Source organism: Leopardus geoffroyi, chromosome B3 (assembly GCF_018350155.1).
Source record: "Leopardus geoffroyi isolate Oge1 chromosome B3, O.geoffroyi_Oge1_pat1.0, whole genome shotgun sequence".
NCBI lineage: Eukaryota > Metazoa > Chordata > Mammalia > Carnivora > Felidae > Leopardus > Leopardus geoffroyi.
In genome coordinates this window covers 146556694-146573990 of record NC_059337.1, presented here as the reverse complement: position 1 = coordinate 146573990, position 17297 = coordinate 146556694, and the positions used below count along the sequence as shown (strand labels likewise).

General features: G+C 65.0%; 1 protein-coding gene across 1 annotated transcript in view; it reads left to right on the top strand.

Moving 5' to 3' along the window:
• The window catches only part of AHNAK2 (AHNAK nucleoprotein 2), a 31722-nt gene that overhangs the window by 735 nt on the left and 13690 nt on the right, over positions 1-17297 (top strand). Inside the window, exons 2-8 of the mRNA XM_045452179.1 lie at positions 11960-12018; positions 12113-12211; positions 12888-12998; positions 13814-13964; positions 14238-14422; positions 14566-16209; positions 16252-17280. Coding sequence (XP_045308135.1) covers positions 11960-12018; positions 12113-12211; positions 12888-12998; positions 13814-13964; positions 14238-14422; positions 14566-16209; positions 16252-17280 — 3278 coding nt within the window. The remainder of the gene's footprint in view (positions 1-11959; positions 12019-12112; positions 12212-12887; positions 12999-13813; positions 13965-14237; positions 14423-14565; positions 16210-16251; positions 17281-17297) is intronic.

Sequence of the window (17297 nt, the reverse complement as noted above, 5' to 3'; positions counted from 1 at the left end):
GGGGCAGTTCCCACTCCCCACGCCTCTGGCCACAGAATGGGAACTAGGAGCTCTTTGTTACCTGTCTGTCCCCGCACTAGGTCTGGTTCCAGAGGTTGCCTGTCTCAGCATCTTGCAGGGCAGGGTGGGGTGAGGCAGGGGCAGTTCCTGCAGCTCTGGGTCAGTGGTGCGGCAGCCACACCCAGGACATCTGGCCAGTTGCCATCTAGGGGGGGCTGGGACCATGCTGCAATGGTGCAGGCCGGTCCCCACCGCTCAGGGTCACAGAGGTCGATGATGACAGTGGTGTGCTGAGACAGAGGGGCTCTGGGGGCCCCTCGGCCTAGGCACACCCCTCCAGCGGCAGCAGGAGCCCCCATGGGCCCTTCTGGTGAACACGGCTGACCTCCTGTTTGGGCCCCCCTTGTCTGGGGGACAATGATGGCCCCCAGCCCCCTCGTCCTGACTGTGGCCCCAGCCCACATCCTGGGGGATCTGCTGCATCACAGGGAAGGAGGGGCCATTGCCCTGCCTCCAGCATTCCACACTGGCCTCTGCCACCCCCCGCCCCCCGCCGCCCCCCCTCCCCCCGCCCCTGCTCACAGGCTACCCAGAGGCTCCCAAGATGCAGGGTCTAAGGCCACCTCATCCGCCCTCCTGCCTTGAAAAGGCCTGTTCGGGCACCCCTCCCCAGCCGAGACCTCCATTCTCTGCTTTGACTGGTGGTTCCCCGGCCACCCCTCACGTCCTGCCTACAAACCCCTCTGCTCTTAGGGAATGAGGTCAGTGGTGAGACCTACTGGGTCGGAGCCCCTGGGGGTTCTGTCTGCTGTGCAGATGGCCAGGCCCTCCCCCACCCTTCACAGAAGCTAGGGAACGAGCATCCCTGATAAGGCCCCCTGGGGGCTGGTCCACATCTTCCCAGCTGGCCAGAGGTGGACAGGTCTTGCTCTGCCCTCGTCTTTCTGCCCAGTCCAAACCTGCCCTCTCTGGCCAGTCACGCTAGGTCCTCTGAAGACCCCTCCCAGAGCCTGCGTGCACGTCTAACCCTCAGCCTGGGGAAGGAAGCCAACCACGTCCAGCCTGCAACCGGAGGCTGCCCCCTCGTGGCTGTGCCAGGAACACGCCGCTCAGGGATCCGCCCAGGCTCGGGGCGCCTCAGCCAATCCGAGGCAGCTGGCCCCCAGCTCCTTCCAGGCCCCTTCCCCTATTCCCATGTGGGGAGGGGGCTCCACCTGGCTGCACTGCCCCCACACAGGGCATCAACCGCTTTGCCCTGTGATGGGCCCCAGCTGTCACATCCCTTCCTATCCCAGGGACGGCCAGTTTCTTCCCAAGGTAGAGCTGGGTCCTGGGCAACTAGACTGACAGGGAGCGCCCTACTCCTGGCCTGGGCCCGCCCCCCCCCACCATGCCCACCCTGAGAAGCCCCCACCAGGTCCAGGGAGGCCTTGCTTATAGACACACACCATGAGGGGGATGGTCTGGGTGGTCTCTTCTTGGTGGGGGGCCGTGGTAATGCAGGGGTCCTTCCCAAGAGCGTTGCAATGTGGGGCGTCCCTGTGGTGGCCTCTGCACGGCCCTGGGCTTGGGGCTCTCAGGAGCCGCGGGCAGTGCCTTGTATCTGTGAACCGGAGTGACCACAGCTGTCCGCAGCAGAGGCTGGGCAGAGGGCTGTGTGGCCAGGGAGGCCGAGTGCCAGCGCCGGTGGCTAGCGTGTCTATGCTGTCCGCACTCATGGCTTTGCCCTCGGTTGTCCGCACCGGCACAGGGCTGCGCTCCCATTTTGCAGACAGGGACACTGAGTCTGGGAGCGACGAGGCCGAGCCCCACACCCCCCCCCCCCGGAGCCTCTCTGCCTCTACGGGGGCCAGAGAGGCCACACCACACTCTCAGTGCAGTGATGTCTGGCAGGTGCTGGCTCTGCCCTACCCCCCAGGCAGTGCTCTCCAGTGCCCCCCTCCAGCCTAAAGTGTCCCTGGCAGGGGCGGGCACCAAGGAGGAGGCAGCAGAGGTCGTCCTAGGCTGGGGTACCGACCCTCCCTGAGCTTTAACGGGCGGATTTTCTAAGCCACCACTGGTGGTGGCAGATGTGTTCCTGACGGCACCCTAGCTCTTCTCCGTGTGGAAAACTGAGGCCACACAGCCTGCTCCTGCCCCAAGGTCTCAGGGAAGTGGGTGGGGGAGGGCCCAGCTGTGCTAGGAGGGTCCCATGCCCCAAGGCCCCCTGCCTCCCCTGCGTCCCCACTCCACTGGGGCTCACTGTGGTCGGGCAGTGAGCCTGTGGCAGGAACGCTCTCATGGCCTTCCCTCCCTCTGGCTGGGCTCTTCCATCCCTGGCTGGGCTAGGAGCTGCCTCTTCCAGGTAGCCCCCTGGCTTGCCGGGCCCACCCCCCACTCCCCTGCAGATTCCAACCCTCTCTGTATCCTTTCCCCCTTGACTGCCCTTTGCTGAAGGCTTCTGGGTTTCAGGTTCAGCCTGGGGCGGGCTGCCTGGGGGTGGGGAGAGGAGGTGTCTGGGAGAGGAAAGCAAGCAGGCAGGAGGGCCGTCCCTGTGGGACGAGATGGGGCCAGGCAGGAGGGGGGACACCCCTGCCCTGGGGTGGCATCGGGCCCCATCTCCAGATAGCTTTCTGGAGGGACGCGGCACCCACATCACCGCCAGGGGACTGATGGACCTGTGGGCAGAGAGCCACGGGGAGAGGCTCGCTGGCGGGCTCCCGGGCCCTGCTGGGTCTGGGGTGGGAATCCTGACCGGGGTCTGTGAGCTGCACCGCCGTCCGCCCCCCTCCCCGTCCCCCCCGCCGCCCCCCCCCCCCCCCCCGCCGCCTGGGCACATCGCCGGGTGTGGGTGTCAGAAAGGAGCAGCCGGGGATGGGACTCGTGGGGTCCTCGTCTGGGCCTCACCTCCCTGTCAGCACCCTCTGCTGCTTGAGGGGCCTCCCGAGCCAGGAGGCTAGTGGGCAGGAGACCCCATTTGGCCAAGTCATGCCCCCTGTGTTTGGGGCTCAAACCCCCTGCCGGCTGCCGCTCTGAGTGGGGTCAGCCTTGGGCGACCTGCGCCAGGCTCTGGTGCTCTGCCCCTTCCTGCGTCCTACGACCTACGTCCTGTTGACGCCCTCGTTCCCCAGAGCGGCGTGGGCCCCTCCCGGGTGGGGAAGAGGATGGCCTCCCCCCCCCCCCCCGGGCTCCCTCCCTGGCAGGCCTTACTCCTAGGTGGCACCAGCACCTCGGGGGTCTTCTGTGACACGCCCTGCTAGGAACGCCGTGCCTGGGCCTGTCCTCCTCCCCCGTCGCCCTGCCCGGCCCTGGACAGCAGCTGAGCTCCCACGGTGGCTCCGAGTGGGAGCCCAGGGTGCAGGTGGCTTTAACCACCTGTGCAGTGGGCATCAGCACACGTGTGCTGGGCAGCCTGGCCCTCATCAGACCCCCTTCAGCTGCCCTAGCACCTGCCTGGCCATGGGGGGCCGGCAGCGGGGGGCCGGCAGGCGGGCAGGGCCTCGCACCGTGGCCCTTACCGGCCGGAGAGCCGGGTGGGACCCCCATGGGACTGGACACTATCCCGGGGACGAGGAATGAAAGGTCTTGCCCCTGCAAGGCCACCGTGGTCTGGACCCAGAGCCCTGTATGTCCAGTTCTCCCATCTGGCTGGCACCTGTGTGGAACCACGGGCAGGGGAGCCGCCCGCACACAGCGCTGGCCACGGGCCACACGTGGGAGAGAGTCCAGGGTCCGAGCTGGGAAAGCACTCCGGGCAGAGTAAGCAGCATGTGTACCCCTGGGGGCCTGGAGGGGGGGTGTCGGGGAGGGGAGGGCAGGGCTGCAGCCTGCGGGCTGCCGGGGAACCAGGGCTATGGCAGGGCCCAGGGCCTGCGGCCGGCGGATCGGGAGGCTGGGGACGTGGCTCTGTGGGTTTGGGGCACCCGGGCTCAGGAGAGGAGGGGCGGGGGTGACCCTGCTTCTCCTCCGGGGAGGCTCAGCCCTGCCCTGGGGGAGGTGACATCTGCTGGGTGTCAGGCAGGAAACAAAGAGCTCCCAGGTGAGGACCGTCCGGGCCACCAGCTTTCCTGTCTCCCTGGACATAGAGTCATCTGTGACCCTTAAAGTTTTAGGCACAGGGGAGGCTGGGAGAGGCCTGGGTGCCGTCGTTCCTTCCCGGACTGGTGGCCCACCCCTGGGCTCAAGAGTGCCCGACGCCCCGGGCCCAGGCTGGCCAGAGTCTCCTTCCTCCCTGGGATCCCCCTTCCCGGCACCACACCCCAGGCCACCCCTGGCTTCTCCTGTTCTGCTGTGGGGCCTGCTGCCCTCGGCTGTCCCCAGAGCCCCCAACCTTGCTGATCCTGGCCTGTGGTGTCAGGCAGGGGTGGGTGCTCGGCCGCCCCACTGCCTCCTCCCCGGGGCCGGGCCTGACCCCACACTGCCCTGGAACCCCGTGTGGGTCCCTCAGCTGTGCAGGCCTGCTCCGACCTGCTCGTGGGGTGCAGATGCCAGCAGCCAGCCGGGCCCCACCCCGCGGGGCCGTGGGGCGCGGGGCGGGGCGGCTCTGGGACCCAGCGAGAGATCTGCCGATCGCACGGCAGGTGCGGTCCTGCCTGGGCCTGCCGGGGCTCCTGCAGCCCGGTCGGGCCTGGGGTCCGCGTCTTCCCACCCGCCCCTCGGTGCCCAGCGTGGGAGCTGAGTCCTGGGGCCGGCAGGGTGAGGTGACCAGATGTGGCAGACCAGGCAGCCGGAGCTTTGGGGAGCAGACGACTGGGGTCTTCAGCCACCACTTCTAGCCAAGTGACTGGGGAGGGGGTGACAGATGCAGGTTCCTGGGCCCCCAAGGCACCCGCCTGGAGAGGTGGCAGCAGGGCTGGAAGGGTGGCCGGGGTCAGGCTGCCCCAGGGGGACTCGGCGGGTGAGCAGTGCCCCGCCCCCCTCCCTCCCCGCCCCACAAGGTCACTTGCTCGCCCAGGGCCCTGGGTGGGCTGGGTCCTTCCCTGCTCTGGCCTTGCTGGTATCTGCTGTGGAAGGAGCTGGCTGTGCCCTGGGCCGGGGCCTCAGCCCAGAGGGGGCAGGACTTTGTTGGAAGGGCCTATGTACGCCTTGGGCTGTGCCTCCCCTGCCCTGCACCCCCTAGCCTGGCCAGCTTCCTGCAGGGAAACTGAGGCGCGGGGCCCAAGAAAAGCTTGCCCGCAGCGTCCTATCTGACATCTGCATCTGCGTACCTGTCTACACAGCAGGACTGGACTGGACTGCACGGGCGGGTGGTAGTGACTCAGACATCCCTGGGCGGGCGGGCGTTTCCTCTCCCAGTCAGCTGCTTGGGCTGGGGCGGGGGCGGGGGGGGGGGGCTCTGGGGGGAGGGGCGGGCTCCCCAGCTCCTTGAAGCCCAGGGGGAGGGACCTGGCCCAGCTCCGGGCCTGTGAGGGGGCCGCCCATCCCTCTGGTGGGGCTCCAGGCAGGCCTGAGGAGGAGGAGGCCAGGGCCTGGCAGCAGAGGAGGGCTGTGGAGGGGAGGGACCCGGGAGGGCAGCTGCAGGGAGCACCAGCTGGGACCTTCACTCCTGGGCAAGCTGGGAGGACTTCTGAGCTGGGTAAGCCACAGCGGCCGTGCTCTGTACCTGCCCCTGCCCCCTGCCCCCTGCCCCCTGCCCCTGCCCGCTGCCCAGGTCCAACCCTTGGGCCCCTGCCCTCTTCACTGCCCAGTCGGTCGGCCTGAGGGGGCTGGGTGGGGGGCTCGGGCTGGGGGAGCACGGCTGTTATGTCCCTGGCCCTCTGCCCTGCCTCAGCCCCAGCCCTCCTCAGGACAGGCATGTCAGTTCACGGCAGCCAAGGCTGTGGCCAAGCATAGCCACTGCCATCCCAGGACAGGCAGGTCCCCAGGCTGGATCGTGAGGCCGGGGAGGGCTCCTCAGGCAAGGCCAGCTCCCCTGCAGGTGCCGCGTGGGCAGTGAGGGCCTGCAGGGGTGGGCGGGATGTCTGGGGGGTCCTGGCCAGTGAGCTCAGAGACAGAAATAGGCTCGGGCCCACCAGTCCCATCTGGATCGGGCGGGACTGTGGGGGCCTTTCCTTTTGGCTGCCGGGCCCTTTGGAGCTGATGGGCTGGTGTGCCCCCCCCCCCATGCCTCAGTTTCTCCAGGTGCAGAAGGAGAGACGCTGGGCCCACCGTTGCCCGCCTAGTCCCACAGCTCAGGGGCGTCCTCAGACTGGGTGGGACGTGCCCCTTCCCAAGAGATCTGCCCTGCTCCCCGTCTCCTTCCTGCACTAGCCCTTATTATGCACCTACTGTGTGCCGGGCTCTGAGCGCTTGGGGCCAGAGATGAGGCGGGGTGGCCACCCTGGGCCCGTGAGTCGGCAGAGGAAGCAAACGTGAGAAGTTCCCCGGGCCGGGGAGAGAGCCCGGTCTGGGGTGCGGCTCCAAAGGTCTGGGGCCCAGGCCTCTGCAGGCAGGACTGAGGGCGTCCTGGGGCTCCGCAGACGGGGTTGGGCATCTGGGGGCGGGACAGGGTGGTGTGGAAGTGTCCAGCTTGCAGCTGTAGCAGCAGCGGGGTCGGTGGGCCAGGACCCTCGCCCCCAGGCCAGGGCAACCAGGCAAGAGCCGTGGGGGCAGAGGCGGGAGCCGAGCTGGCCTCCCCAAGCAGCGCGGTTACCCTGAGCAAGTCGGGAAGGGGGGCAGGCCCTGGCTGCCTGTGGGTGTTGCTTCGGGAAGTCTGAAGGTCTCATGACCAGTCAGCCGAGCCCAGCACTTTCCTCGTGAAGTTCCAGGATGGGGTGAGGCCCCAGCGTGCCGTGTGCCCGTGTCGGTCCTGGGCTCCAAGCCCAAGGGCAGTGTCCCCTGAGGGGAGAGCTGACTCAGGCGCCCCCATGGCTCCCTGCGTGGCTGGGGGGCCTTGCCCGGGACTGTGTACCCGTGCTCGAGGGAGGGTTCCCGAGCCAGGCACACACGTCAACACCCACGGTCTCATAGGCGCATGCACGCACGCACCCACCCGTGATGGCTTCTCGGGCCACGGTCCGGGTCCCCGTTTGCAGCTCTCCTCCCTGCCTGTCCCAGATCCCCACTCCCACCGCTGCCCTGGCGGCACGCAAACCCCCCCTCCATCCCTGGCCCGCCTGGAGGGCAGCCAGTCTCCGTGCAGACTTGGGTTTTGTTTCAGCAAAGTTGCCCCACCCATGGCTGGCCCTGCTCTGGACCCTCCGAGCACCCCCACGGCCGGGGGCTGACAGGGGAGCCCCCAGCATGGTCCAGAGCCCTACGGGCAAGGTGAGCGCGGGGGAGTCATCCTGGGCAGACACCCCACTGTCTGCAGCCCCCTGTACCTGCTCCCCCTGTCAGCTCACCTCACCTTGACCCACTTCCTTGAGCCCCGCCCTAGAATATTCCAACATTCTAGGGAGTGAAACTTTTCTGCTGACCCAGGTGCGTACTCCCTTCACCCCTCACCCCAAGTCCTGAGCCCCTCCTCCCCGACGCTGGGTACAAGCACCGGCCCCAGTTGGCTGTTACAGTCACATCTGAGGCCATGGAAGGGTCAGGGTTTGGGGCTGGATGGACGCGGCAGGGCCCCGAGCCAGGAGGAGGCCGGGAGAGGGCCTTGGGGGGGACACCAGGTGCCAGCAGCCAGAACCGCTGGGCTGGCTCAGCCTGTCGCCCCTGCAAAGTGGGGGTGACTGTATTTTTAGTAGCCATTGTTCGAGACGACCGCCGGGGCTGGACTGTCCACAGAGCCTGTCTGTGGGGCCGCAGGGGGCAGGGGGCGGGTCAGGCGGAAGGACAGGACACCTTCCCCTGCAGTCACCGCTGAGGGGGGCCCACGGGCATGGGGGCCGGTGGGACAAGGCTCTGGGGGGCACTGGGGCCTCCTCCCTCCCCGGGGTGCGGGCCCAAGGCTGGCAGTCTGCTGGCATCAGACAGGCGGGATTTCCTCCTTCCTGTTTGTGCGTCCCTGGGCCCGAGCGGGCCAGCCAGTGGCTGTGCCTAGGGGGGTGCAGAAGGGCCTAGAGCCCGAGCCCGGCACCTTCTGGCACCTCCGTGCGGTGCGGCCTGGGGCCGAGCGAGCCACCTGTTAGAGCCCGCTCTTCACCCTGCAGGGGTGTGGAGCCCGAGGGGCTGTGGTGAGGCTGGTTCCCAGCGAGGGGTGTGCCCCGGCCTCCGTGCTGTCAACACCTTTCCTCACCCGGGCCCTGGACGCCCACGGGACACTCCTGGAGTAGATTTGGGGGTGCAGCTTCTCAGGGCCGGGGATCCCTGCTGCACCGCGGGAGCCTCCCACCGCCGCGCGCCCCCATCCCACCCACCCCACCCCCAGGCACAGGGCGCCCAGCTGGCAGGTGGGGGGTGGCCCTTCCCAGGCCTGTGGGACTCCGCCCCGCTGCCTCTCCAGGGACACGCCCCGCCCCGGGTTTTGTTGTGTGACTCAGGGAAACGGCTGGGCTGCGGAGGCTCTGGGCGAGGACGGGCGGCCGCGGTTTCTGGGCGGGCCGGTGACACCTGGCGGAGCGCCCCCTGAGCAGCCTCCCCTCCCCCCACCTCGCCTGATGGCCCGGGCCGCACCCCCGACCAGACCCTTCCTCTCCCCACGCGCTGCTGGCTGGGGTGGGTGGGCACCCGTGCGTCCCCTCGGCCCCAGCCGTGTCACCAGAGCTGGTGTGAGATCAGTGCGTTTCCTCTCGGGATGTTTAGTACGATTCGGGGGCGCCGGGCTCTGCTGTGTGTGTGGAAAGGTTCTGAGCTGATCGCTAACTCGCCACAGAACCGTCTGGTCCGCTCTGCAGCGTCCGCAGGGGGCTTGTCTGCAGATAATCCGGCACGTCTGAATGTGCACATTCACGGGCATCAAGTTGATGATTTCCTCATTTCAACTTTATGTAGAATTTTAGAGATTCTCTTTTTAAAAAAATTGTTAATGGTTATTTTTGAGAGAGAGTGGGGAAGGGGGCACGTGGGGAAGGGGCAGAGAGAGGAGGGCACCCAAGATCGGAAGCGGGTTCTGAGCTGTCAGCACAGAGCCGGACGTGGGGCCCGAACCCACGAACCTGGGCCGAAGTTGGACACTCGACCGACTGAGCCGCCCAGGCGCCCCTTAAAGATTCTTGATCGGGGAAGAGTACAAATCCTAAGCGTGTGGCTCGATGCATTTTCCCCAAGTGGCCACACGCGTGTCCCCAGTGCCCCTGTGGAGAAGCAGCTGCTCGGGCGCCAGAGGCCCTCCCCCCAGGCTCGGCCCTCCCCAGAAAGCTTGTCACGTGAGTGGGCTTGTGCCTGACGGTGAACGGCACAGACTAGACTTCCGTCTGCCCTCCTTTATCCGTCACGTCGTCGCCAGAGAGCACTCCATCGGACAATTAGCCACGGTTTCTCCTCGTCCCACTGCCGGTGGACATTTGAGACTTTCTGGTTTCTGGTACTACCATGGTGCCAGGATGGGCATTTCTGTACCTGTCCTTTGGGGAGTGCATTTTGGGGGGCATGCCCTTGGGTACGGAGCTGCTGGGCCGTAGAGCAGGGTGGTCAGACTTCAGTAGCTACTGCTGGCGGTTTTCCAAAGTGACTGTGCCGGGGCACCCAACGCCCACATCAGGGTGGCGTTCCCGTCGCCCACGTGCGGGACAGCTCTCTGGGAGGTCCCCCTTGCCCGTTCCCGCCGTTCCCACCGTTCCGCTGTGGCAGTGGAGCGGTATCTCGGAGCTCCCACTGGCCGCTGTCCTGAGGGCCCAGCACGCCGTGCACCTTTCCGTAAGTTAATTCACGGCTCGGCGTCGTCTGTGGTGAGAACTTGCCTTTCCGAGTTCTTCTCGCCCGTTCTTCCACTGGGCTGTCTGTCTTTGCCTTTTGTGTTGCCCGGATTCTTTGGACATTTCGGGTAGGAGGCTGTGGTTTGGTAAGCGTGTTGCAAATCTCTGCCCAACCCGTGGCCTGACTGCTCACTCCCTCAGTGGTGTCTTTTGACCAACAGAAGCTCTTCACTTTCGCGTAGGCCACTTGGCCGTTTCCTTCAGGGAGCGCGCTTTCTGTAGGCTGGTTAAGAGTCGCTTTCCTACCGCGAAGTCATTTCTGTTTATCTCCTGGAAGCTTCACTGTTAAGCCTTCCACTTTGGAACGACAATCCCCGCGACGTTAATACTTTCTGTGGCGGACGTAAGGGTTGACGTTTTTCTGCACGGATCGCCAACAGACCCAGCGCCAGGGACTGAAAACACCTATCCGTTTCCCACAGCTTCGTGTCTAGGAGTCTGGTTCTGGGATCTTTGCTCTGTTCTGTTGGTTTTCATTTTAATTGGTTTAATTTGTTCATTCATTTTAAATGTTTATTTACTTATTTTGAGAGAGAGTGCGCATGGGGGAGGGGCAGAGAGAGAGGGGGACACAGAATCCGAAGCGGCTCCAGGCTCCGAGCTGTCAGCACCGAGCCCGACGCGGGGCTCGAACCCACGAACCGCGAGATCACGCCCCGCCGACTGAGCCGCCCGGGCGCGCCTGCCTTGATTTTTGAAGCGTGGTTTGCTGGACGCGGGATTCTTGCTTCACAAGGTTTTCCCCTGAGCAGCTTGGGTGCCTCGGGCCGCGTCCTCCCGGCTCCCAGGGCGTTGGGCGTGAACTGTGCGGCCGAGCCCGTCACAGGCGGGTCTCGCTTCTCTGGCCACTTTCACACCCTTCTCCTCCTCTTCAACCCTGTGGCCCGGATGCGTTGGGGGCCGGGCCTCCCTGTGTCTGGCACGCTGCGACCGCCGCGTACCGTTGGAAACCACATTTCCTCCGCGTCTTTCTCTCTCTCCTTTCCTTCGGCTGCTCGTGTGCCGCTGGGCTGAACGTGGCCCCGCGACCTCACGTGCGCTTTTGTTCTCTTGAACCTTTTTTCCTCTGTTCTCCAAACTGGACAATTTCTTCTTCTTCTTCTTCTTCAAGTTCTTAGTTTACTCATCCTCTCGGGAAACTTCTCCGCGATTTTCAGGAATCACCAATGGTCCCTGCAGACTCTTTCCTCCTCCCTGTTGCTGGCGCCCACATGGCGTTTGCAGACCTCCTGACGTCCTTAGCTCTGTTCTTGCGTCCCTTTCCCCGTTTTCCTTCGTGTACAGGCCGTGTCTTACGAGTCCACGTTTCGGTTCGCTGTTCCTGCACGATCCAAGGGATCATAAACCGCGCCACCATCAAAATGGGCTCTGAATCCAATACAAAGATGATTCTGGTGTGGTCTTGTCCATCTGGCTCCTTTTTCCCGAGTTTCTGTCTTAGGTACGGTCGCCTTTCCGGGGTGAGAAGCATCAGTGACCAGCTGCTTGCGCTGAAGTCGTCGGGCGGTCGTGAACTTCCTGGTGCGGATCATTGCTGTGTGGTTCACGATTGCGGCCGAGCCTCCCGCCGCCAGGGGGCTGAAAAGACCAAAGTGGCCAATTTCTCTTCGCTTTCGAGTTTTTCGATTCTTTCTTCTGGCATCTCAGTTCTGATATTGAGTCCCAGTAGTACATTTTTCAACTCCAGAATCTCTGTGTAGCTTTGTTGTCACTTGTACGTCTTTGCGACGAAGTCTCTTCACTAAGCCATCGTACTTTCCATTTCTTGTGGCTGCTTGGAAGTCTGTGCTCAATCCAACACCTGTGGACATTCAGAGAATTTCCAGCACTTGCTTGTTCCTCCGTATGGATCATACTTTGCCGTTTCTTTGCGTGTCGCATAACCCTCGGCTGACTGCTGGACACCATGGGTTCCGTACCGCGGCAGCCCTGCACCCCGGCCTCCCTCGGGGCTGGGCGCGTTCTTTCCTGCGTGTTTGCTTACTGACTTTCTTGGACTAAATCCGTGAAGTGTGCCTTGTCTGAGCTCCCCTCGTGCCGGCTCTCTGCCATCCGGCCTGCGCGTGCCCTCAGGCCCGGCGTCCGGGATGGGGCCACGTGTGCACGAACACGGTGCATAGACTCTCCGGGGCCCCTCCCCCCCGGGTCCGCCATCTGGCCTCCACACCCCCGAGGCCGCACTGACTCAGCCTCTCTCTCCGCAGTGTCTGGCCGGCAGCTGCAGTCTGAGGACCCAGATGCAGAAACGGAAGAGGACCCCTCTGTAAGCAAGGCCCGGAGGATGCATGCCCTCCCGACACAGCCCCCGTCCTTTGGCGGGCCTGGGCAGAGCCCCCCTGATTGTCCTCTCCTGCCAGGTGACCGAAGGGCCGGTGGACGAGATCGTCCGGCCGAGGCCACAGGGGTCCTCGCCGGTCTACGAATGCACTGCTGAGGGTGCCGGCTTTGGACTCCCGGTAAGCCTGCCGGACGGAGACCCACAGGCTGAGGGAAAGTGCGGGTGGGGGGCCACAGGGGACCGCGTCTCCTTCGTCGCCCCGTGTGGGCAACTGGCACCATTTATGCAGCCACACGGCCCTGCCCTGCCCTGCCGCCCCCTGGGCCACAGTTCCAGCCGTTCCCACATCCTGACCTTCTGTCCCTCGGGACCCCTCCCTTCAGGCGGCCGGGACACAGTTGAGATGGCACATGCGTGCGTGTGTGCGTGCGGGGGAGGACAGCCCGCACTCTGGACGTGCACACACGCCGTCTGGGGGAGGAGGCCCGGGGGGAGGCCGGGGAGGGGGCCCGGGGGGCCGGGGGAGGCCCGGGGGGAGGCCGGGGAGGGGGCCCGGGGGGAGGCCGGGGAGGGGGCCCGGGGGGCCGGGGGAGGCCCGGGGGGCGCCTTCTTGCTAAATTCTTGTTTCCTTTTATTTCCTCCTCCCCCTCCGCACAAAACCCCAGTTGCTGTGGGGTTTGCCCTGGGCGCGGGCGCTGGGGCCTGGGGGCTGGGCCCGGTCGGGAAGCACCAGGGCCGAGGGCCGCCTCCCCGCCGCCCCACGCGCTTGGCTCCCTGGCACGCGGCACCGCTCCGGGCCCCCCGCGTGCTCGGGGCTGGGGCAGGTGGGTGACCCCTGGCACCTGTGCCTGCAGGGGGAGGACACAAGGAGAAGGCGGGCTTCCTCGGGCTCGGGGGGTCGGAGGTCCTGGTGGAAGCGAGACTCGGGAGACGCTCGAACGTTTTCCAGGATGAGTCGTCGGCAGGTGGGTGTGGCCGCGCCCGAGGGTCGGAGTGAGGGGGCCCGCTCTGGGGGGGTGGGAGTGGCGGGTCGGAGCAAGGAGAGGGACTTGCCTGTCGCTTTTGTCAGGCCTGGTCTGCCGGCAGGGGCTCCAGAGGCTGGTCCGGGCTTCCCCTGACACCCACGGGGGCGGGGGCGGGCAGGGACACCGGGCCGGTAGAGCCAGGCGCGTGGGCCTCGGTGTCCCCGGCTGTGTAATGGGTGCAGCTGCTTCACAAGCCAGGGGCGAGGCTGGGTTCCGGGGGCTCCCTGTGAGGAGGGCGCGCTGCCTCCCGAGGCGGCCTGCTCTGCCGTCGGTGGGTCAGCACCTCTGAAGCCAGCTGGGACCGGAAGTGTCCGCTGGGTCTGAGGTCAGGCTGGCCGCAGCGTGTGCCGTGCGCCCCGGGGGCTCCTCAGAGAGTATCAGCCACGCTGCACGTCATCGCTGCCGGAGTGTGTGAAGAAGGAACGAGACTTTGGCCGCCCAGCCGGAAGGCCAGCCTCCTCGGCCCCGTTGGGCCTACGGGGCTGCCCCCGAGTCCTGGCGGGTGGGGGTGGGGGTACGAGGAGGCCGCTCCCACCGGAGCTTGCAGCTTGCAGCTTGCAGCTTGCAGCTGGCTTCCTCCGGAGCTCGGACACACAGCCTGGGCTGTGGCTGGGGGCTCCTCCTCTTCCCCACGTCACCTGGATGAGGGGCGGGACTCTGGGGTCCCCGTGTGCAGGGCAGGGGGGCTCCCAGCACCAATGGCCACAGCGGCACAGGCCGATGGTCGCCACGGCCCCTGTGTGCTTCTGATCCAATCCGTGCAGGAGGCGACAGAGGTGACGCTGAGGACTGACGTGGAGGCGGGAGCCAGCGGCTACAGCGTCACAGGGGGCGGGGACCGAGGGATTTTCGTCAAGCAAGTGCTGAAGGACTCCTCCGCCGCCAAGCTCTTCAGCCTAAGAGAAGGTGCCCTGGCCGCCCCACCCCTGCGGTCCCCACGGGTCCCACCAGGACGGGAGGGCCCCGGGGCTCAGGACGCCCCCGAGGACCCTGCCAGGCCCTTTCGGGCTGAGCCGGGCTTGCTCTCTGTGCGGCTGGGTGGCCTCCTTCCCACGCAGGGCTCCGTGCAGGGTGGGCCGGGCTCCCCGTCAGGGGCCCCTCTCACACACCCCTGTATCTCTGGAAGGAAGGGCGAGAGCGGGGAAACTGAGGCCAAGGGCCCACTCTGTGTTTGTCTAGGTGATCAGCTGCTCAGTGCAACCATATTCTTTGACAACATTAAATATGAAGACGCTCTCAAAATTCTTCAGTACTCAGAGCCTTACAAGGTTCAATTCCAAGTCAGACGGAAACGTCCTGCCGCAGGGGATGAGGAAGGGGTCTCCGGTGGCGCTCAGCCCGGCCGCGAGGACCGTGAGACGCAGGTGAGGCTGGGCCCCGCCGACCGCCCTGCTCCCGGGACCGAGGCTGAGTGGGGGGCGCCCTCCCCTCCCGCATCTGTCCTGTGAGCCCAGGGCCCTAGAATTCCCATGCGACTGCTGCCACGCTCCCTGTCCTTGTATTTCAGGACAAAGATGTCGCCGACGGGTGCACAGAGACCCCCTCGAAGACTGTGGAAGGAAGTGGAGACAAGGAGAGACTGATCTCCAAGCCCAGGGAGGGCAGGGGCAGGCCGTCCCAAAACGAGAGGCTCTCCTGGCCCAAATTCCAGTCAATAAAGACCAAGCCCAGGTCAGGGCCGCGGAGGTCACACAGCTCTTCAGAGGCCTGTGAGCGAGGACACCCACCCGACATGTCCCCCACGAGCACAGACACAGAGGCCCAGCTCCCAACAGAGGAGCAGGAGCAGAAGGCAGGACCGGACGGCCAGCGGAGGAGAAGGTTCCTGAACCTGCGATTCAGAGTGGGCTCAGGGAAGGGTCCAACACCGGGGGCGAGGCCGAGCACAGAGGTCCAGTCCGGGGTCCTAGAGGAGGCAGCATCCTGGGATGACAGCCAAGAGGGCGCCAAGGCCAGCACAGACAGGACGGTGGAGGGACCAGAGGGGACATCAGCTCTCACTGCCCAGCAACCCGTGGAGCCAGGCCGCCCCAGCGAGGGAGCCTTGGGGGACGGGGCCAGCGTGGCACCCAGGCGCCGAAGAAAGACAAAGGAAGTGAAGGACCAGGTCGACTCTGTGTCAGATGGGAAACCCGGGATGGACTCAGGCCCAAAGCCTGGTGGAGACGGCCACAGAGTAGCCGTCCAGGGCACAGTAACTGGGATTGCCACCTCGGCTCTGCAAGGCAAAGTGGACACACAGGGCCGCCAGCCGGAGTTCCAAATCCAAATACCCGATGTCAAAACGCCCAGCTTTGCATTCTGCAAAGAAACACTGCCAGACAGAGAGGCGGGCACAGCAGCACGACTGCAGGGACCCAGACACGGAGGTCCTACAGCAGAGGCCACGGGCATGAAAGAGTGGCCTGACCACAGACCGGGGCCACAGGTGGCCGGAGAGCCTGCAGGGCCCCTGACAGAACGGGAGGAAGGAGGAGCAGAGGGAGCTGAGGCAGGGCACGGAGAGGCACACGCCGAAGACGGGGACACACACGCACAGGGCAGACAGGAGAGGAAAACTAGGTTCAAATTCAAAACACCCTCATTCGGGTGGTCTCCGGGAAAGGACATAAAATCAGGTCAGGAACAGGACAGAGAAATGGAGAGCACGCTCACCATTCTGACCGCACAGACAGGTGCCAGAGTCAAACAGTCAGAACGCGAAAAAACAAAATTACACACAACTGAGCTAGACTCAGGAGCCACAGAGGGAGAAACAGAGGGTGTTCAGACAACTCAAGCCGATGTTACTCTGGGAGAAAGGGAGGTGGCCGCCAGAGACAGCAAGTTCAAAATGCCCAAGTTCAAGATGCCATCCTTTGGTGCCTCGGCGCCAAGCAAGTCCTTGGAGGCCGCGGTGGACGTGTCCCTGCCCAAGATCCAGGCGGAAGTGTCCCTGCCCTCCATGGAAGCTGAGGTCAAGTCCAGTGATGTGACCGTTGAGCTGCCATCTGCCGACCTAGAGGTCAAGACTGCCATGGTGGGCATGAAGCTTCCAGAAGGCCAAATCCCTGAAGGGGAGCTCCAGGAACCCTCGGCAGGAGCCGGAGTCAAAGGGCACCTGCCCAAGGTGCACATGCCCAGCATGAAGATGCCCAAAGTGGACTTTAAGGCACCCCAAGTGGACATCAAGGGGCCCAAGTTCGACATGAAGGCCCCCCAGGTGGACATCAAGGCACCCAAGTTGGACATCAAAGGACCCAAGGTGGATCTGAAGGGCCCCAAAGGGGAGGTGAGCGCCCCTGACGTGGAAGTGACCCTGCCCAGTGTGCAGATGGACGTCCAGGGACCCACTGCCAAGCTGGAGGGTGACGTTACCCTGGGAGACAAGGAGGTGGCCGCTAGAGACAGCAAGTTCAAAATGCCCAAGTTCAAGATGCCTTCCTTGGGTGCCTCAGCGCCAAGCAAGTCCTTGGAGGCCGCGGTGGACGTGTCCGTGCCCAAGATCCAGGCGGAAGTGTCCCTGCCTTCCATGGAAGCTGAGGTCAAGACCAGTGATGTGACCGTTGAGCTGCCATCTGCTGACCTAGAACTCAAGACTTCCACGGTGGGCCAGAAGCTCCCTGATGTTCAGGTGCCCGAGGGAGAGCTCCAGGAGCCCTCAGCAGGAGCCGGGTTCAAAGGGCACCTGCCCAAGGTGCACATGCCCAGCATCAAGATGCCCAAAGTGGACATCAAAGCCCCCCAGGTGGACATCAAGGGGCCCAAGGTGGATATCAAAGGACCCAAAGGGGAGGTGAGCGTCCCTGACGTGGATGTGACCCTGCCCAGCGTGGAGATGGATGTCCAGGCACCCACCGCCAAGTTGGAGGGTGACGTTACCCTGGGAGACAAGGAGGTGACCGCTAGAGACAGCAAGTTCAAAATGCCCAAGTTCAAGATGCCATCCTTCGGTGCCTCGGCGCCAAGCAAGTCCTTGGAGGCCGCGGTGGACGTGTCCCTGCCCAAGATCCAGGCGGAAGTGTCCCTGCCCTCCCTGGAAGCTGAGGTCAAGACCAGTGACGTGACCGTTGAGCTGCCATCTGCCGACCTAGAGGTCAAGACTGCCATGGTGGGCATGAAGCTTCCAGAAGGCCAAATCCCTGAAGGGGAGCTCCAGGAACCCTCGGCAGGAGCCGGAGTCAAAGGGCACCTGCCCAAGGTGCACATGCCCAGCATGAAGATGCCCAAAGTGGACTTTAAGGCACCCCAAGTGGACAT